The sequence below is a fragment of the Gobio gobio genome, assembly GCF_949357685.1.
Source record: "Gobio gobio genome assembly, chromosome: 9".
Taxonomy (NCBI): Eukaryota; Metazoa; Chordata; class Actinopteri; order Cypriniformes; family Gobionidae; genus Gobio; species Gobio gobio.
In genome coordinates this window covers 4,876,126-4,898,446 of record NC_137115.1, presented here as the reverse complement: position 1 = coordinate 4,898,446, position 22,321 = coordinate 4,876,126, and the positions used below count along the sequence as shown (strand labels likewise).

The 22,321-nt window shown below is 40.0% G+C and overlaps 1 protein-coding gene across 9 annotated transcripts in view; it reads left to right on the top strand.

The window, feature by feature from the left end:
• The window catches only part of fli1 (Fli-1 proto-oncogene, ETS transcription factor), a 46,445-nt gene that overhangs the window by 3,301 nt on the left and 20,823 nt on the right, over positions 1-22,321 (top strand). For 6 of the 9 annotated variants that reach the window (XM_079825624.1, XM_079825627.1, XM_079825622.1 and 3 more), the window contains exons 3-5: positions 9,586-9,797; positions 9,902-10,044; positions 10,499-10,702. In XM_079825624.1, coding sequence (XP_079681750.1) covers positions 9,586-9,797; positions 9,902-10,044; positions 10,499-10,702 — 559 coding nt within the window. Of the gene's footprint in view, positions 1-3,491; positions 3,612-3,995; positions 4,215-9,585; positions 9,798-9,901; positions 10,045-10,498; positions 10,703-22,321 lie in introns of those variants that run through there. The other 3 variants (XM_079825630.1, XM_079825626.1, XM_079825629.1) reach the window with 3 other exon arrangements.

Genomic DNA, 22,321 nt, shown 5'->3' with positions numbered 1-22,321 from the left:
AACCTTCTCTTTGAAATCCAGCTTTCTCTCCACAGACTGAATAATAAATAGTGCACTGCACGGCAGCGGAGTTGGGTTATACTTACAAAACAACAATAAAATGGAGCAATTGAAATAGTCTTTTATTATTATTTAGTTTTTATTTTGCATTCATTCTTATTTTTAGACAAGTGTCTATAAAAGATTCTACACGTTTTTGTTTTGGTCAAATATTTAACAAATATGTTCCAGAAATGCCCCCCCCCCCCCCCTTAATTCGAAAGCGGCAGATAAACGGTCATATTTTGAATGTTGTTGCCGCCGGGCAGAATTTGAGCGGGAAAGGGATTTACCTCAGCACGCCTTAAGAAAGACAAGTTTCAGAGAAATATTCAGCTTCATTCAGGCGAAGCCACGGGTTAAGGTTTTTGTTTGGTTAAGGCCGGGCGAGACTGGGGCTTTCCAATAAAAATAAATCTCAAATTAATTATGGCCCGAAGCAGGAGGCCAGACAGTTTGGTGTTGTGTGCCGCAGACTCTATTTTTTCGACGTGCGTGTCATTCTCTGCGCGTGAGAGGAAAGGGGCTCGTGACGGTCTCGCGCAACCTGAGAAGCACCATGCCTCGCGAATATTTGTCTAAAAACCGTAAGATAGATAGATAGATAGATAGATAGATAGATAGATAGATAGATAGATAGATAGATAGATAGATAGATAGATAGATAGATAGATAGATAGATAGATAGATAGATAGATAGATAGGCTACTTGTAGCCTATCTATTTGGTTATGTAATTGTATGGTCAAAAGTCCATTTACCACCAGAGGAAGCCTCTGGTCTCAGTCTTACACCGACACTTCAGGGTTTTTCCAGTAGCATTGGGCCACTGGCTTCCCACAGGTCGTGGTTGGGAGAAATGCCTGGCTGTCAAGCTCCAGCGTCGAGCCAGATGTTCTGTGGCTCACTACATAAACCAACATGCATTTGTTTATTGGCCTTCCAAAATGTTTGTTACCGCTGGACTCATAATGACCTGGGCAAGTGCCACGCGGGAAAAAGAGACTGATTTACTAGGTTTAATGATGCACCTCATCCATAAATAAAAAAAAAAAGAATTTATTTTGGACTTGTTATCATTACATCTTGAAAGTTGAAAACACACTGTATCTGGAAACAACCGTGCTTTAGATGATGGTGGATTTCAGTGGACAGAGCAAGATAATAGGCTATATATACACAACATGTTTGCTCACCACAAATGGAGTTCGTAATTGTGAATGAAACGATTGTGTTCACTATTTATCTGATGTATAGTTTAGCTTCGAGTAAAGAGACGTCTCATTTATAATAATCGAAATGGAGACCATAAAACATAATTATACTGTCATTAGTGACCCCTCTCCGCCAGATCTCCGTCTCGTCATGCGCTCAGAGATAATGGTGTTTTAATTAAAAGAATTGTGGAGTCTAAGCGGCCCCTCTAGGGAAACATATGTTTCGGCGATCAAGTCCCACGCTCGGGGAAAATGATGTCCACTGCGCATACACAAGTCCCAAAACCTGATAATGATCCAAATCTGCATTACTCAAACATGTTGTAAGGTACGACTACAACCCAGTTCCTCTCTTTCTGCTTGCCTATATTCCCCGCTCAATCAAGAATGCAGAACACAGAGATCGATAAATATATGCCAACGCCGTTTATTTGAATAAAAGAAAAATCAGCGTTGTTTTGTGCACGAGAGAGAGGCGCAGACTCGAAATGGTTAAACAAGGTGTCTCCGTTAATTACTGCGCAGGCCTCAGGCAGGAGAAGCCTTGACCCCTAGCAGGATCCAGATGTGGCGCTCTTGAGGGGGCCTCTCTCCCCTCCAGACCCCCATGTCGCAAACAGCGCAAGTCAGCCGGCGCAGACTCAGTCTCGCACCCCTAGGCATGGCCCTCTCGGTCAGGGGGTCCCAGGATCCGGGGGTCTGGCTGCGTGTCTAGAGTGTGCGCGGTAATAGAGCTCTCCGTTAAAAAAAAAAAAAAAAAAACGGGAGGTGGAGATTCACTCTCGCATTTAGAGCACTATTATAAAGGAATAATGGTCAATAGTGTATAATATTTCAACCCGTTCTCACTCCCAAGGCGTCAAATTCCGACGCATGGTCAAGTGCTTTCCGCGTCACAATAAAGACGCTAAAGGCACCCCTAGGCGTCACTATATTGACGCGCCAAGTGCTCCGTTCATTTCAATGAGAAACCTTTGGCGTCAGAAACAGACGCGTTGGGCATGGGAAAGTTATCGTCATGATGATCATACATTGGGTTATGATTTTGCCATTATGACATGTTGGACTGTGATTCTCAATTTAATCAGCCAGCATCATTTTATTTACGCTATCTAGACACGTTTTAACATGTAACCCAACCCCATTCCATCCCTAAACCTACCCATTTGTGTGGTATAAAACGCAGATATAACAGGCAGAGTCGACTGCATGCACAATTTATTCAAAAAATACAAATATTCCGAGGCCAAGCGATTGATTTGTGTGAAGGAAATCCCCAAAAGCGATCAGCGTCTCCATCCGCAGAAGATCACGAACACATAAAATTTCAAATATTGCCGCCCGTTACGTCAGTTTTCATAGTGAAATTGCATTGGCTGTAGTATGTCTCGTGACCAATTGCGTCATTACGTCAGCTTTGATTGTAAAATGTCATTGGTTCTCGTGTGTCTTGTGACCGAATGCGTCATACTAAAGAGGCGTGTGTATTATTTGAATGAGATATGAATGAGTGCGTTAACGGAGCTGCGGGATCATCATCTCAGCGATTAAAACATTAAGATCAACTCTGTTCTTTACATGAAGACATCGTGTGACTTCAGAAGACTTGGAATGCAACATGAGTTAATACTTGTATACTGTTTTTAGTCAGTTTTTGCAATAAATAGATGTGACTGTACTTCTATTTGCCTGTTATGTGTTTCTATATTGTTTAGGAGTGGGTAGGTGTAGGGTAGGAGTTGGGTTAGCTGCTCCAAAATATAAAAGTAACCTTTAAATATGAATAAACTATTAATAAAATCATGTATACTTTTACAAATGCAAAGAATAAAATGCGTCTTGATCTGACGCATTGGGTAAACAACTGAAATCAATGGAGCACTCAGCGCGTCAATATAGTGACGCCTAGGGGTGACTTTGGCGTCTTTATTGTGACGCTGAAAGCACTTGACCATGCTTCGGATTTTGACGCCTTGGGAGTGAGAATGGGTTGAATATTTATGCAAATTCGATTGTTGACACTATGGTGTTTATAATGATGGTAACTAATATGTAGTTTCATTTTTCCCCCAACTAAAGTAAATATTTACTGTATTAATATAGTCTAGAATAGAGACTGCTCCTCTCATTGTTGCACATGAAGACATGAAAAATGTGAGGCCATGTGCTAGAGCGCGCGAGAGCGATCAGCCTCTCTATATGGTCCATACAGCCTGGAGAAATGCTATTCATGTGCATTCAGAGGTGCGCACACGTGTGGAGCAGACAGACTCGACGCTGCGGGCTTCGGCTTTATTCATGGAAACGCATTTTAGCGACGAAAGAAGTTCGGACAGACTCACATTCTTCACCATAGGTACTATAGATCCGACTCGCGTTTTCCTTTATAGCGGAATACTGATATTAGGACGTTATTAGGCTATGCATTCGATTTCAACAAACATGCATGACCATAACCATCTGCATTAATGCAAAAAAAAAAAAAAGTTATTAATTTTATTGTAATATTTCTATCAGCTTTTCAGAGTTTCATTATTTTGTTTGACATACAATGTTTCTACCAAATCGTCTATTTTAATGTTGGAAAAAGCGCGACATGTAGCCTAAAGAGTTGGCAGGCATTCTGTAAATATTTCCAGGCAAAAACATGTACAAAGGAAAGAAACACTATTGTTTTGGTGTCTTATCTTCTCGGGACAAATATCCTGCTTTGGGTGCCGTAATGAAGGCAGGGCCAGTGACACACACACACACACACACACACACACACACACATACACGGCTTCCTTCTCAAGCGCTGTGACTTCACTTCCCAAATTTAGAGGAAAAAAACCATCCGGCGAAACTGTCTCTGTCTCTCCGCCACATATCGGGGGCTGGAATTAATTCAGACGCGTGTCATGTTTGGAATATTGTCGGGCTCCACTGAAAATTGCGCAAAATGGACGGAACTATTAAGGTAAGAGTGGAGGAGAGGGATCTTTCTGATGGGCAGAGTTTGAGAGCGTGTGGCTCTGCCTGTCTGGGACTTTTCAGCCGCTCCGGCTTGCGCTTTTCCTCTTCTCTCTCTCTTCAAGTTTCCTTTTCCTTTTCGTCGAAACTTTGCTGAAAGTTGGAAACTGTAGCGGAGGAGACGGGCGTTCGGACGCTCACTTAGACGCTCGTAAAAACGCACGGGCTGTTTGTGATGGAGTAAAGATGTTTCGCCAAGTAGAAGAGAAAAAAAAAGCATAGCCGTATACGTTTCGTTTTGACGATTGCGAATGTCCGGTGCTCGACGAGGCTGCTTTGAGTTTTCAGTATATCGCGGCGCGCGCGCGTGTGTGAATGCAGTGCAGTGGTTTATATAAATCATAAAGCTTTAGGCTGGAGATGTGGCTGCGCAATTGGAGTGGCACCGTGCCGAGGTTTTCCAGCCATTCATATAGTTCAAAAGCCGAGCCCACCCACAATAAAACATTACTCCACGGTCTTTCCCTTCTTCTGATAACTCATAATAATTGCTATATTGTACTCTTGAATGGTTTGTGTTTTCACAACTTAACCAACAAAAAAAAAACTACTTAGAAGAATTAGTTGTGTGTGGTCCACGCCGCTACTCTCTGCATTTTCGATATTTACAGTCATCTAGAATGGACTTTTATTTTTATAAAAATAAGTATAATCCCTATATCCAATCTCTGATTAAAAAACAATCGTCAATATTTAATCAAATATTTCTGAGCATCAAATAGTGTAATGGTCACTGAATGATTGTTGACTCTTGTCTGGAGGGGAGGGCATTCAAACACTCCTTTTTTTGCGGTCATATAAGTGGTTTTGGGTGTGGTATATGTTTGGGGCCGTACACATTATGCTTGCGTTAGATTATATCGTGTTAAATAGACTGTTTCGATTGCAGTGGGGTGACTGAGGAGAGCAGAAGGGGGATTTTACTCCAGCCTTCCTTACTCGTCAAAAGAGCATTAAATAATTGTTGTAAAACGTATAGCATTAAGAAAATAAGTATCTGTTATTATACGATCAGTGTTGTCAGTACCTGGTAAAACTGCATATTATTATTAAAACAGTTCTGACATATTATTAATTTCTAGTACTTGTACATGTCTTTGGAAATAAGATGAATTGGAGTAAATCATAATCATAACTCTTAGTATTAAAAATTAGTATCTTATCCTCATAAAGCCTGAATTGTTTTGATAAAAATACCAAATAATGTTTTCCTATTTTAATATACTTTAAAATATAATTTATTCCTGGGATCAAAACGGAATTTTCAGCATTCCAGTCTTCAGTGTCACACGATCCTTCAGAAATCATTGCATATTGCATATGAATATATATTGCATTGCTAGATATATATGCATACAAGATGTTTATTTGGAGTCCCGCATTGACACTAGCCATAACCCTAAAAGTTCGATTTTGAATTATAGTAAATAGTGTATAAAATACAACTAATATAAAGTGTAACCCGCCATCAATTATTGCAAAAAATGATGTGTTATTCCTTTGGAATTCGACTCTCTTGATTGATTTTTGACCGTACACTTTAGTCGACAATGAGGAGGGGGTCTTCAATCCACGGGCATTTCCTGTTCCACACAATCTGGTTTCCTGTCAGGTTTCCTTTTCCTCTTTAAACAAAAGACAGGAATGGCCCCTGTATAAAATAGCACTGTGCTTTTAACGGGGTCCTCACATCCCGACCTCATGACGCATCTTCTGTGAGACAAGCAATGATGACCGTGGCTGTTGTATTTCTCACGAAAATGTTCAAAATAGCTTTTTCTAGCGAACATTTCTAATATACGGCTGTTGGCGTACCTCACCATAAATCTACAACACCGAACCAGGGTGACCCTGTGGTTCTGGACGGTTTGAGCGAGCCATGCAGACACGGCCAATTTATAGCTCAAGGAAATTGGCACCTTTGTGAGCATTTAAACCTCATTGTAACGAGAAGCTCGCACTTGTGCGCTGACCATCGATGTCATAGAGATGAAGGAATTTCGCCTTTTGACGGGCCTGTCTGTACGTATATACGAGCGTGAGTGTGGAATTAGATTTTCCTATTTTTACAACCCTCTGTAATCTTGGGAAAGACTGACTGCCAATCATGAATTATATGGTGGAGGCTGATATGTCTGCGTGTAAGTAACGTGTAACAGTCATAATAGCAGCTCTGGCCTTATCTGGCACCATGAAGGCATTCCTTAACTCTGCCATACTTATCGTGCCACAGGCCTGGAGCTGTGGGTCGCCCCGATACTGTCCGCGGGACACTGATCAAATTGATGACGACTGTCACCAAAGTTCAAAAACCCAAAGAGGGAAAGCGAATAACTGATGAGGATCCCTTTGCCATAGGGTGAATGAGCTGGTAAATAAAAGTATTAGAGTATTAACTGTGAAATGCACACATTTGGAGAGGAACAGTATCAAAGCCTTCAAACTCTACAATGATTTGCATCTTTCAGAGTCTAGTCTTGTGTTTGTAATATAAATGTTTTTTTATAGTGAATTTTCACATTTATTGAGTATAAAGTTCAGTGAATAGGAAGAGTTTCGCAGGTGTTTGCAAGTGAAATAACAGCGGGAAATCTATGCCATTGATTCAAGATTCAAGGTTTTGACCGAAAAGTGAATGGAGACGATGGCATGCACGTGTAGACGCGTCTCTCTCCAGAGGAGCCTGTCTGCCGCGTTTGTTTTCTTTAATAAAACTACATCACCCCAGCTGAGCGCCTGCAACGAGAGCAAATGTGACCTTGCCTCCGTTCTGTCTCGTGAACAGTCATGAACAAGAAATCTTTCACTTATTGAGAGTCACATTTGGAAATTCTTCTCGAAAACGAAAGGTTTAAACGTCAAAGGGAAAGTTCACCCCAAAATGAAAATTCTGTCATCATTTACTTACTGAAATAAACCAAACAGTTGATGGTCCCCATTGACCTCCATGGTATGTTTTTCTTCCATACTATGGAAGTGAATGCGGCCCATCAACTGTCTGGTTACCCATATTCTTCAAAATATCTACTTTTGTGTTCAGCAGAACAAAGAAACTCAACATGAGGGCGAGTAAATTATGACACAATTTTAGTTTTTTGGGTGAACTATCCCTTTAAGTTTAATGACATTTTAACATGTTGCAATTGTTTTTATTTTTTTCTATGCCACCTGACAAATAAAACTGTAGAGTCAACACGAAATCAAAATGTACTACCTTGTTTACTTCCATAATTGGCAAAACCCCCAAAAAACTGAGGTGGACCGATACATCAACATTTTTAAGTTAACAAATTCAAAGTCTGAGTAAGCAGAACTGGCAGATGTAGGGACACTAAATATTCAGCTATTTTACTGATCAGCTCATTTCAATTATCATAAAGTTATAATTAAGAGATAAAACAATGAAAATATGATTTGAAATGTCCTCATTGTGAGATAAAAAGTCAAAAATATGATTTTAAAAGATAAAAGTCGAAAATACGACACGCTAAGTCATAATTATAAGATAAAATGTTGAAAATATGATTTTAAAAGTCTTCATTATTAGATACAAATTCAAAATTTAAAGTCAAAATTATGACTTAAAAATCTAAATCATAATTATGAGATAAATTAAAGAAGTCTAAATTATGACCAAAACACACACCAAGACATTTAAGAGATGAAATCATGTGTGTTACTTTTTTTAATGTGCTTTTAATTTTTGATCCACACTTATAATAATAATATTCATATTATTGTTTTCATTTTGTGCAATATATTTCTTTGCATGCGTTTTTACATTTTGAAATCAGTTTTTACAACAGAAATTAATCAATCAAAAACTTACTTTAGCTTTTCATCTAAAACAAAATAAATTTCCTCTCATCAGTGTAAAGCTGCTCTGAAGCATCTGTGTGTGACGAGCGCTAGAGAAATAAAGCTGACTTGACTTTATTTTGTACTCATACATTTGAATTGCTCTTAACTTGAAATATTTGAGTAAGCTAATTCATACTTTTAACTTAAAATGATCATGTAATCTCAACTTTATTTTTAGTAGTGGAAACTTGGCTAGCTTTAACTAGCTAATTCAGTCAAGGTTATCTTGCTAACTGGTAACACAATGCTTTGATAGCATTAGCATAGCATAACAATTGTTGAATAAGAATGACAATATGGAACATTTAACATATATGTGACCCTGGACCACAAAACCACAGTCATAAGGGTCAATTTCTTGAAATTGAGATGTATACGTCACATGAAAGCTGAATAAATAGTTTCCCATTGATGTATGGTTTGTTAGGATGGGACTATATTTGGCGGAAATACAATTATTTGAAAATCTGGAATCTGAGGGTGCAAAAATATCTAAATATTGAGAAAATTGCCTTGAAGTCCTTAGCAATGCATATTACTACTAATAATACATGTTTGATATATTTACGGTAGGAAATGTACAAAATATCTTCATGGAACATATCCTAATGATTTTTGGCATAAAATAAAAATTGATAATTTTGACCCATATGATGTATTGTTGGCTATTGCCACAAATATACCCGTGAGACGCACAACTGGTTTTGTGCTCCAGGGTCACAAATCTGTTCTCAAAGCAAGCTCAAAACATAAAACACTACTAAATCTCCCACTTAACATTAATCATGCACAAATAACATTATATAACACAATCATTTTAGCATTCCCTTTCGAGTGTCATGGCAAAGCATGGTGGGAAATAGAAAGCCAAGCCCAGTTTTGGTTAAATTGACAAAACTCAAAACAATGAAACAATTGCTTAAAATGTGTCAGTTTTGCTAACTACTTTTGCGAAATACTCATAAAAGTTCATTTGATTGAACTGATTTGTTTAATTTAAGTGTAGCCAACTCAAACCAATCAATTATTGTGCGCGTTAGGGTTTACAGTGATTTTAGTGTACACAATTCTTTTGATCAAAACATGAAATTAAAAAAGTCCCTCTTTTTTTAACTCGTCCCCTTCAAACACCTGACTTTTCACAATCCCATCAATGCCCTTGTCTAGATTTTTCGTATTGAATATCCCGTTTCACATTTAAGTCAAATAAAGCGCAACTGTGTTTCATGTCGACTTCAAGCCGTTTTTCACATATCCGTGGTGGTTAAATGAAAGCAATCAATAGCACAGCTTCCTCTGCACTCAGCATCTGTGGTTCTAATGCCCTTCAGCAAGAAACAATTTAGGCATTTGTGTTGCTTTATTCTGATTACACACGATGAACTGAAAGTCATTTGTCATGTGCTGTGTGCTTTAATGAGAAACAGTGATATAGTTTGCGCCCTGCAATCCTCCAGGAGGCGCTGTCAGTGGTGAGTGAAGACCAGTCTCTGTTTGAGCCTCCATACGCTGCTGCTGCTCCCTTACCCAAGACGGACATGACTGCGTCCGGCGCACAGGATTACGGTCAGACCCACAAGATCAACCCTATTCCTCCTCAGCAGGAGTGGATCAACCAGCCTGTTCGGGTTCATGTCAAACGAGAGTATGACCACATCAATGGATCCAGGTACAAAAACCTCAATTGCTGAGACCATTATTCTGCCTTTATGAGAGTTGTTCAGTCTGAGATGAGCAATAGTAAGCCTTTCTCTCTCTCTTTCACCCTGACAGGGAGTCCCCGGTGGACTGTAGTGTGGGTAAATGCAATAAAATGACTGACACATCTCAGATGAACTATACTGGCTACATGGATGAGAAGTGTGCTCCGCCTCCAAACATGACAACCAATGAGAGGAGAGTTATCGTCCCAGCGGGTATGTCATGATACACAACATGTTGAATGCTACATTAGGGGCACAACATTAATACCAATAAGATTTGAAAATAAAATTGTTCAGTCCAGTTTTATTAAAGGTGTGTAAGCTGCACCAGCCTGAAACACCAAATAGGAAGCCACCAGTGGCCATGCATTTTCATTATTAGTATTATGTCCTTGTTTGCTTGGAATTGTGATTGATTTTCCTCATAATCCTAATGATTGCTGTATCCAGAGAACATTAGATAATAATGCATGACCTTTGGAGGTTTGGAACAGTCATTCTTTTTGCATTTCTGTTTGGAGCCTCTAATGTTGCAGAAATTAGTTTCTCAAGTACTGCCTTTAAAACGGTTGTGGTGATATTGGACTGTTTTTTAACAGTTAAACCAATGAAAGCTGCTTGCAAGCTATATCTAAACCCTGACTTTATTTTGTGTTTGCCATTTCAGACCCTTCTCTCTGGTCTCCAGACCATGTGCGGCAATGGTTAGACTGGGCCATTAAAGAGTATGGTCTTCAAGAGATCGACACGGCCATGTTCCACAACACAGATGGAAAAGAGCTTTGCAAGATGAGCAAAGAGGACTTCCTGAGACTTACCAGTGTTTATAACACGGAGGTCCTGCTCTCACATCTCAATTACCTCAGGGAAAGTAAGTCCAACCCCTTTATTGTATGCGATTGAGATTGGCTGGTTTGGGTCTTTCACTTTTACTGCTATTTTTTTTTGTCTATGGATAGAATATATTGCAACATTTCTCAACCATAATATTTTAATATTGTTGTTACACTCAGAAAAAACGGTTGTACTGTTTCAAAGGTACTAATAAGTACTCATTAGGTAATAATACGTGCTTTCGCACCAGGAACGTGTGTCGCAAGCTGAGCTGCAAGCATGTTTTGCTTGGTCCCTTCAAAGCAGTGTTAATTTGGACAGCAAATTTTGATTTAGTTTTAGTCATAGACCTTGACTAAAATGCCATTTAGTGTTAGTCTAGATTTAGTCGACTAAAATCGAATGAGTTTCGTTAAGCATCAAAGCATTACATAACCGACTGTTACTTGAATGCATGTCCAAACTGACATTTTGACATAAATGTGTTCTATATCTATATAGTTTTTCTAATTTTGTATTTGTGTTTTAGTTAGTATGTCAGGTTTAGCTAAAGCTTCAAATAAGTTAACATTTATTTAATTTCAAGTAATGAATATTTTTTAATGGTTTTAGTTAACTATTATAACCCTGATACTTTATTGAGTAATGTGTCAAATACTGTTCTTATACTCTTCTTTCCTCCTGACTATGAATTAAATGGGAATGAAATTAAACACAGTTTATTATGTAACCAAAAACATAAATAAATGCATGACTTTTAATTATAAACAAGCTCAAAATACACCGGGACTCTTATTTTGAAATGTCTGCGCCTTACAGCTGCTAATTCAAGTTCAGATGAGGGAGATAAAATATGCATTGTTACAATCATCTAAAACATATAAACATACTATATAAACATCATAAAGTAAACATTATGTCATTATTCATCAGCGTTAGTTCATAAACAATTACCTGGCATAAATTGATTGAGCCGCTCTGAAGCGCAGTTGCCTGAGCCTGTAGAAGCGCAACAGTGCCGCGTTTTCCTGCCATTAGATCCGCACGTTACAACTAAAAATGTGCGCATCTACTGGACATCTGCCTGGATCTCTTCCCTAATTGTCCCTCCCTAAAATGACAGATTTCCGTCATAGTTTTTGTCCTCCAACAGTTATTTTTTTAGTTATCGTCTCATTTTCGTCTGTGAAAAAAGGTCGTTGACGAAAATTATTCGTCAACTAAATTAACACTGCTTCAAAGTCGCGCTGGATCTTGTCCTTATAGTGTAAATGTTGAGAAGTGCCTGGACTTCGTCGGCGGTTACCAGCGTTTTGCATGCGTTCGGTCAATCAACGTACACTTACGTCACTGGCGGTTCCTGTTGTGCTCGGTTAGACCCTACTCTGAAGAAGGAGCTAATTTAGCCCCCCCCAAAAGGCGTTCCTAATATTGTTCCCAGTGGTGAAATGTTCCTCTGGTGCAAAAAAAAACCTAACACGTACCTTTTAAGGTACTAGTACGCATCATTTAAGGGTAAATAAGGTACAAAAGTGTATATTTTGAAAATATTCTACCCCATTGACAGCTTTTGTCAATTCTGAGAGTGTATGATAAGAAATAACTAATCTCACACTAGTTGGAATGGCTTGACTATATATGGCAGATTGCATTCATGACTTTAAAACAAAACCAGATTAATTGCAATTTCATTGAGCATCACCCCAGAGACTTTTAGAGCAGTGTTTATATTTTGTTTATGACTATTTATGAGGTGCCAAGCAACTGACCAATAAATTGTTCCCGAACCAGTTCGAAAAGCTTGTATTAATTGTACCACAACAGTAAAATGTTTGGAAGTAATTGTAACTGTTTAATTCATGACAATCCATGCGAGAGATGGAGCCAAAATGGTCTAGTTTATTCCACATGGTTGCCGCCATTGTTTTTGCCACGCCGTGGCACAGTCTCTCGAACCACACTGAGATCAAGTTTACAACGATACGTTTTAATAGTTTGCACATTACGCCTGTTTTTATTCCGCATGGACGGTTTAGTAGGGAGAGCTCCTCTCTCACTCCACCTGCTTGACTTTTACTGGACGCATTTGGTTTGGCAGAGTCTCAATGATTATGAATTTCAGCAAGCATCCCATCCAGAGCATGTCCCCCTGAGTGCTTTCGGCCCCAGACTTAGAGAGATGAAGCCCAGGTGCATGGCCTCAGGAGACTGGCCGGCGAGGCCCCTGCATGCACACTGTTGCACGGGAAAGTTTATCCCTAATTTACAACAGAGGCATCTTGCCCCGTTTCTCTTCCAAGGGATTTCTTATGTTATTTCCCTGCATGTTTTGGCAAGAATCCCGTGGCTTTGGCGAAAACTAAGTCCACTCATCCACTTGAATACTTCAGTGCCATCTATAAGCGAGATGTCGGGAGGACGCGGCGCATCTGCGCATGGATCGTGGCTTTGTTTGCACGAGAACTGCATCGGTAAACAGAAGCTACGCGTCCTCTGAAGGGTCGAATTTAGATGCAATTTGCTGGGATGGTGAGAGCAGCTGGCCCATCCAAACATTATGACAGCAGCTCGCCTCTGAGGTGGGTGGAGTCCCAACAGGGCTGAGTGGTTAAAAACGGTCCTCCTTAAAAAATAGTGATGGATTCTGCTGTGAGGTAATGGGAACTTTATTCCGTGGGTGTCAACGGTTTTGTGCTGGTGGCCAGGCTGTGGGCCTGCATACAGACTCGGAGTATAACAGAGAGCCATTGTGAGTTGTAGGGCAGAGCCCGGCCTGTCTGCGAGCTGTCAGGTGGTTTTTTTAAGAGAACTCGGTTTTGCAGTTTTCATTAGGGACGATTGCCCCGGGACTGAGCCAGAGCTTACGCGCCGGGCATTGTGGATCTGCCTTCTGCTCTTTCTTTGATTTAGCCTGTGTGTTTTGGAAACAGAAGAAAACGTTCGTAATCCTCCACTCCACCATTTGTATTGCCTTGGAAGGCGTCCCGAGTGAAAATCAAATAATAATAAGAGAGATGGTCTTGTCCCATCTTCCAGAGGCTACGCGCTCTCCGCCAAAAGACATTTGGGTTCCTTTTACCTGATTGTGACTTTAAAGGGTTTGTTTACCCGGAAAATGAAAATTCTGTCATCGTTTATGTCATTCCAAACCTGTTTGACTTTGTTTCTCTTTTCTGGAACACAAAAGGAGATATTTTGAAAAATGTTTTTCCATATAATTAGTGTCAGTGGGCCAAAACAAAGGGGGAAAAAAACTAAATATTATCCAGTCAAACAATATCTCCTTATTTTGTCTTCCAGAGAAGAACAACAAAAACCCAAACACAATCTGATATTCATGGTAAATGATAAAAAGTAAGGTTGCTTTACTTTTTTGCATGCATATTACTATTAACGGTTAAACGGTTGTCTTTCACATTCCCTCTGCACGCTATAGGATAGTGCTACAACCAACCAGAGCAACGAAGAAGGTGAAGCAGAGCTAGTTGATAGATTAAACATTTGCTGGATCCGGTTGGCAAAACTCTGAACACATCTTCCTTTCTGAACTCTGAACTCCAAGCTGAACTCCAAGTCTTCCAGAATTGCGGCCAAAGCCGATTCGAAAGACCGCTGTTCGCCACCTTCTTTGTTTACGAGCACGTGGAACCGCCACAACTCTGCCGTCATTATGTTAACCCCACCCACCGACTCTATACATGATGTGATTGGCTTGACTATGGATTGTTTTTTCCAGCTCGCAAGCCAATGGAGAGTTGCTAGACGCCCTGGCTGCAAATTAGATTTGCTTCCGCTAGGGTGCGTCTAGATTTCTAGGCTAAGGATATTTATATAGTACTTATAAAGCACATATCAATGCCTTATTCTGCATGATCATATTCTACATCCCTTAATCACCCAATACCTAAACTTTACAACTACCTTGCTTACTATTAATAAACAGTAAATTAGGAGATTGTTGAGTTAAAAGTCATAAACATTACAACACACGTCTCTACTTTAGACACATCACTCAAAACTAACAGCTCTTGTGTTTCATTTTAAAAACAATTCCATTTAAATTTAAATTTGACCTACTCCCAATGATCATGTGTCATTCTGCGTCTGCACATTTAACACTGTCTCATTGGATATATTACAGTTAGAGTAAAGGAACACACTATTCACCAATTAACAGATTTTTACCATTAACATTACAATCATTTTGCTGAAAGAGAGTAAATGATGACAGAATGTTCATTTTTGGGTGAATTATCCCTTTAAGAGGACCATGTGTTATGTAGTTTACATGTAGGAATGTGTGTACATGTATGTAGAACCATATGTTTAGCTTTCTCTTGAGCCCCGGGGCTCAGGGTTTGAAACCAAAGATGATCTTTTTCCTTTTGTAACACAAACAAACACACTCACAGCCCTCCACAGTGAAGCCCTCTGGTTCTGCTCACACACTCGGTCTGGATCCGCAAACACACGCAAACCCATCGGCCTGCTGCATGTTTGCGGTCCCCGCTGTTCGTGAATGTGACGGTCGGCGGTGTAATCGTTTCATACACATATGTGTACATGCTGTGGTGTTTGCGTAGAGTCTGATTAACATTCCTCCGTGTCACAGCGGAGCAGGGCAGGGACGGGCACCGCCTCGGGCCAAACTGCAGGCAAACGCTGACTCATACAGCACACAAACACACACGCGCACATGCATCACAACCAGCCGAAGATGCAGAGCTGGTGAATGTGTTCAGTGATGCTGAAGCTCAGTGGTGATGATATCTGTAGGAGGTTTTGTTTTGACTTTGCAGTTGGTCAGATATTCAGATTTTATTAGCGATTGCCGCCCACTCACCAATGTGCTTTCAATTTGGCTGCAATTTGAGAATTTGTTGGAATTTCATTGCAGGAGGGGAGCGGTGCTGAACTGCTGCCTTTAGCTCAACTTACACACTGTACAGACTGGAAAGGTGTGTGTGTGTGTGTGTGTGTGTGTGCATGTGTTAGAACGCTCTTAAAATATAAAAAGTGTAACTTTCTGGTAGTCGTATTAAAGAAAGAAGCCTCATCTTCTCAATATAAGCAGTAGTTTAACAACATCATTCATTTTAATTGTTTCTTTTAAGAAGAAGCAGTCAGTTATGTGGTTTAAAGTGCCCCTATTATGGATTTTTGAAAATCACCTTTCATGTAGTGTGTGAGTGAATGAAAACATCCTGCAAAGTTTTAAATCTGAAAGTGGACCTTATTTAAAGTTATCCTCTCTCAAAAGTAAGAGTCGACTCTGAGTCAATTAAACGAATCGTTTTTAAAATGAATCCCAAGCCGTTTCATTGTGATGTCAAGACGAAGCATTAGCATATTGTCTGCATTTTCAGCCTCGCTTGGTATTTTGATACAGTTCCCACACGTGCACCTTAATACATTTGTCAATTAATTTGTCTGTGACGCTTTACACATAACAAATGGCAACAGACAGCAAGATTCATCAGATTACAGCACGTCACTTCTCAGACATTCTTACTCCGATTCTGCATGTTCAATTGGCCTGAAGTGCCATAAACTACATTGACACTTGCCATTGAGAAAGTCCTGCTCCAGTCGTTATTTGCCATTGACTTTCTGGTTCATCAGCAACTCTGGACGTTTCCTTGTCGGACTCAATTCCTGCCAGACCTGAGACTCGAACCTGCAACACGCGGGTTACAAGTCTGAATCTCTAACCATTAGGCCACGACTGCCCCATGTGTGTTCATACACTGTATAAAATGTTCTACACTTGACAATCTATAATCCAGTAATAGGTGTTCAGTTTCTGACATGTGCTGCATGCAGTAGACCAATCTGACTGGGTCATCTGACCAATCACAACTGACTGGGTCATCTGACCAATCACAAATGACTGGGTCATCTGACCAATCACAACTGACTGGGTCATCTGACCAATCACAACTGACTGGGTCATCTGACCAATCACAACTAACTGGGTCATCTGACCAATCACAACTGACTGGGTCATCTGACCAATCACAACTGACTGGGTTCTGAGCAATCACAACTGACTGGGTCATCTGACCATTCACAACTGACGGGTCATCTGACCAATCACAACTGACTGGGTCATCTGACCAATCACAACTGACTGGGTCATCTGACCAATCACAACTGACTGGGTCATCTGACCAATCACATATGAATGGGTCATCTGACATATCACATCTGACTGGGTCATCTGACCAATCACATCTGACTGGGTCATCTGACCAATCACAACTGACTGGGTCATCTGACCAATCACAATTGACTGGGTCATCTGACCATTCACAACTGACTGGGTAATCTGACCAATCACAACTGACTGGGTCATCTGACCAATCACAACTGAATGGGTCATCTGACCAATCACATATGAATGGGTCATCGGACCAATCACAACTGAATGGGTCATCTGACCAATCACATCTGACTGGGTCATCTGATCAATCACATATGAATGGGTCATCTGACCAATCACAACTGACTGGGTCATCGGACCAATCACATCTGACTGGGTCATATGACCAATCACATCTGACTGGGTCATCTGACCAATCACAACTGACTGGGTCATCTGACCAATCACAACTGACTGGGTCATCGGACCAATTACATCTGACTGGGTCATCTGACCAATCACAACCGACTGGGTCATCTGACCAATCACATCTGACTGGGTCATCTGACCAATCACAACCAACTGCGTCATCTGACCAATCACAACCGACTGCGTCATCTGACCAATCACAACTGACTGGGTCATCGGACCAATCACATCTGAATGGGTCATCTGACCAATCACAAATGAATGGGTCATCTGACCAATCACAACTGACAGGGTCATATGACCAATCACAACTGACTGGGTCATCTGACCAATCACATCTGACAGGGTCATATGACCAATCACATCTGACTGGGTCATCTGACCAATTACAACTGACTGGGTCATCGGACCAATCACATCTGACTGGGTCATCTGACCAATCACAACTGACTGGGTCATCTGACCAATCACAACCAACTGGGTCATCTGACCAATCACAACCAACTGGGTCATCTGACCAATCACAACCAACTGGGTCATCTGACCAATCACAACCAACTGGGTCATCTGACCAACCACCGCAGATTAGCATCAAGCAAACGAGGGGTTTGGAAAAATGAATCGTTGAGCGAATCCTTTGGGAGTCGTTAAGCAAATAATGTAAAAAGAAATGCATATTATAAGACAATGAAAGTTTTTTTTGACCTTACATGCAAGTAAACCTGTTTCACCCAATACCTAAACTTAACAACTACCTTACTAACTATTAATAAGCAGTAATTAGGAGTTTATTGAGGTAAAAGTCGTAGTTAATATTGAGATTTGGACCCTTATCTAAAGTGTGACCCAAACGTTTTGCAAAATGCTAAACACAGTTCTCTACTTTAGACACATCATTCAAAATGAACAGCTTGTGTTTCATTTAAAAAAATACAATACACAATACAGCTTCACTATAGGAACATTCAAATTGTGCTGTAAAGCAGCTCGGACATACAATAGTGCCATTATTCAGCTCAAGTCAGTTCAGCGTTGATCCAGTTCAGTAACTGTAAAGTTTATCACGCAGTGTGTAGTTTGGTGTGTATATGACTAATCATTTAATGCATGGTTTGTGTGTAGAGATACTATATGCAAAAAAATTGCAATTTGCAATGAACTTGAATTTGAATGTAAAGAAGTAGATCTAAAATTCATTGGAATTCAAAGAAATTCACGTGACTGATTTTTGACTGGAAAAGCTAAATTTGTCATTGGGTGTTTTTGAAAGTTGTAAGAATTTTTTTTAACAAATGACACACACACACACGCACGTGTTGCAGCAGTCGTTTCATTCAGTGCTGCAGGTCTGGCTGAAGTTGAGACAGAGTGGTCACGGTGATAATTCAGAGGGACATTCAGAGACCGTTGATGGTTTACACAGACCATAAACATATGAACAGCCTATTCTCTCTCTCTATTTCTCTCTAGCTCTCCCTTTCCCACAAGCTTTTATTGATCTGTCCTCCATTTGTGGTGGATTATCACTTCTGTTGGATGCTTCAGCACCTTCCTAAATACTGTGGTGGGATTTTGTGCATCTCTGGCTATTGTAGTGGATCTACATTTCTACCGTTTACGCTTCATACCTCATAAAGCAGCTCAAACGTCTGCTGACGTCACACATCGGCTGCTCTTCTGTGTTCTGTGCTGATGATTGGCTGTGTTTTATACTTGTGTAATGAGCACTAATGCAATGATCCAGACCTGCAACAGATCTAAATTAACAATGCCTTCAAAACTCATTCAATTCATACGTTTGATTTAAATTTGAATTTAGGGAGCAAACATGATAACAAATTGCAGATAGATAAAGTTTAGATAGATAGATGGATAGATGGATAGATGGATGGATAGATGGATGGATGAAATGATAAATAGAACGATGGATTGATGGATGGACTGAATGGATGGATGGATGGATGGATGAATGGAACGATAGATCGAACAATGGATGGATGATGGATGAATGGAACGATAGATCGAACAATGGATGGATGGAGCGATAGATAGAATGATGGATTGATGGATGGACTGAATGGATGTATGGATGAATGAAATGATAGATAGAACGATGGATGGATGGATGGATGGATGGATGGATGGATGGATGGATGGATGGACTGAATGGATGGATGGATGAATGAAACGATAGATCGAACAATGGATGGATGATGGATGAATGGAACGATAGATCGAACAATGGATGGATGGAGCGATAGATAGAATGATGGATTGATGGATGGACTGAATGGATGTATGGATGAATGAAATGATAGATAGAACGATGGATGGATGGATGGATGGATGGATGGATGGATGGATGAATGGAACAATAGATAGAACGATGGATGGATGGACTGAATGGATGGATGGATGAATGGAACAATAGATTGGACAATGGATGGATGGATGGATAGATGGACTGAATGGATGGATGGATGAATGGAACAATAGATTGGATGATAGATGGATCGATGTATGAATGGATGGATGATCGATGGATGAATGGAATGATAGACAGAACGATGGATGGATGGATGGTTTGATGCACAGTTGGTAGATGGATGGATGGATGGACGGACGTATGGATGGAATGGTAGATTGGACGATGGATGGATGGATGTATGTATGAATGAATGGAACGATAGATCGGACGATGGATGATGGATGTATGGATGAATGGAACGATAGATCGGACGATGGATGGATGGATGGATGGATGAATGGAACGATGGATGGATGGAACAATAGAATGGACGATAGATGATGGATGGATGAATGGAACAATAGATAGAATGAAGGATGGATGGATGGAACGATAGACAGAACGATGGATGGATGGATGGTTGGATGTACGGTTGGTAGATGAATGGATGGACAGACGTATGGATGGAACGATAGATCGGACGGACGATGGATGGATGGATGGATGATGGATGTATGGATGAATGGAACGATAGATCGGACGATGGATGGATGGATGGATGGATGGATGGATGAATGGAACGATGGATGGATGGATGGATGGATGGATGGATTTCATAGTATTTTGATAGTTCCATGGTAAATATTCCGAAAACCATAATCATTTCAATAATAGTTTGAATGATCGAATACTTTTAAATCAACAAAACAACTGTAAAGAGGCCCTAAAATGAACAAAGTTTGTGATTTCGTAAAATCCCAACACAATTCCCATCATCAGAGCATCAACATCCGGCAGACAAGCGGAGCTCAACCTGTCTACTCAAGCAGAGCAGCTTAACAAAGATATTCAACAGAATGTTTGTCTTTATTTTTCCTGCTGGTTGTCCTATAAAAGTTTCTCTCTCTTTCTTCCATGGATTGGTGGGGGGTTATTTTTGTATGGGAACAGCAGTCTTTGATTGCCATGTGGGGATCGCACCCCACACAAAGACTGGCCTGTTCTGTGGCCCCGACAGCAGCGCTTAGGGGGGTTTAGGGGCCTGGAGGTTAAAATATGTGTTCAATGCGCTCTCCTCCCCCATAAAACATCCTTACACACACTCACACGTACATTCAAACACCCTGCTATCTTCTCTGAGCTCATCAAAGAGACGTCAAATATCTCCACTTCCTTTTTCTTCATTCAGAAACAACAACAAATCCCTCCTTTTGTACCTGCTGAAATCCCACCGCTATAACCGTCAGCCCTCCATCCATAGGAAGACTCGTGTTTTGCCAGCGCAATTTTCCTTCTGTTTTCCTTTGCGCTGATTTATGAGTTAAAGCAGCTCAAATTAAGAGAGCGCTTCAGGGACGGCTCGCTGGAAACACTCTCTCCGACTGGCCATGAATGCCTCTCTGTGCAAAGTGTAGATTGTGTTTGGATTGTGATGACAAAACTGAGGGAGCTTGTGTGAAGAGAAATGAAAGTTGAGAATCAGTGATAAATGTGTGATGCTTGATTAAGTGATATAATATGCAATTACATGACTTGTTACAATGTAATTACATAGTTGTTACATGTTTATACACCTCAGTTGAAAATAACTAAGATGTAAGCCCAACATTTTCATGGCCGAAAATGGGTTACACTTTATTTTAAGGTGATGTGGTTACATTGTACTTACTCAAATGAGTACTGAGTAATATTAATAAACTACATGTACTTATTGTAGTTACAGTAAGGGTTTGGTTTAATGTTAATTACTTGTAATTACGCACAATTTAATGTTATTACCCCTCTGGGTAAACCCCTCTTCGCATGTCGGTCAATAATTTTTTTTTTTTAATTAATGTACTGTATTTTAGTTCAATAATCTTTTTTTAATTCATATTTTGTGTTTTTAGGGGATTTTATGGTGCTAGATTATATTAAACCCTTGTAAATCTTGAATGCTTTAGAGCACAGACTTATTTTGATCTCTGTTCAAAGACACTTGGCAGAAAAAAGTCAACTTAAAAAAGTTACAGAATTGTATGTTTATTGTTATGAAAAATGCACAAAAATGCTATTTCAAATTTTCATATGAAATATACATTTTCAAAAACACGTTTTACTCTAAAACTGCAAAGCAAAATCAAAGCCATATATATATATATATATATAAACAAGTGTGAGCTTGATATCTCGAGAAATGAGCTTTCAGTGAGATTTTGTTTGGATCAGTACCAAAAGTTTCCACTAAAAAGAGTGATTTTTTTTTTTTTGACCATTTCAACTTTTTCGAATCATGTCCATTATTTTGTTGGTGTGTTCACACAGAAAGTGCCAAAACCGTTACCAAGTTTCGTACCATTCAAATCAAGTAAAAAAGTCTAAAAAAACAAAACATAATTTTTGGGGGCAAAATTGACCGAAGAGTATAGTGAGTGCGTGTAGTAACATGTATCGAACAATAGATGGATGGATGGATGGATGGATGGATGGATGGATGGATGGATGGATGGATGGAGCGATAGATCGAACGATGGATGGATGGATGGATGGATGGATGGATGGATGGAACAATAGATCGAACAATGGATGGATGGATGGAACGATAGATGGAACAATGGATGGCTGGATGGATGGATGGA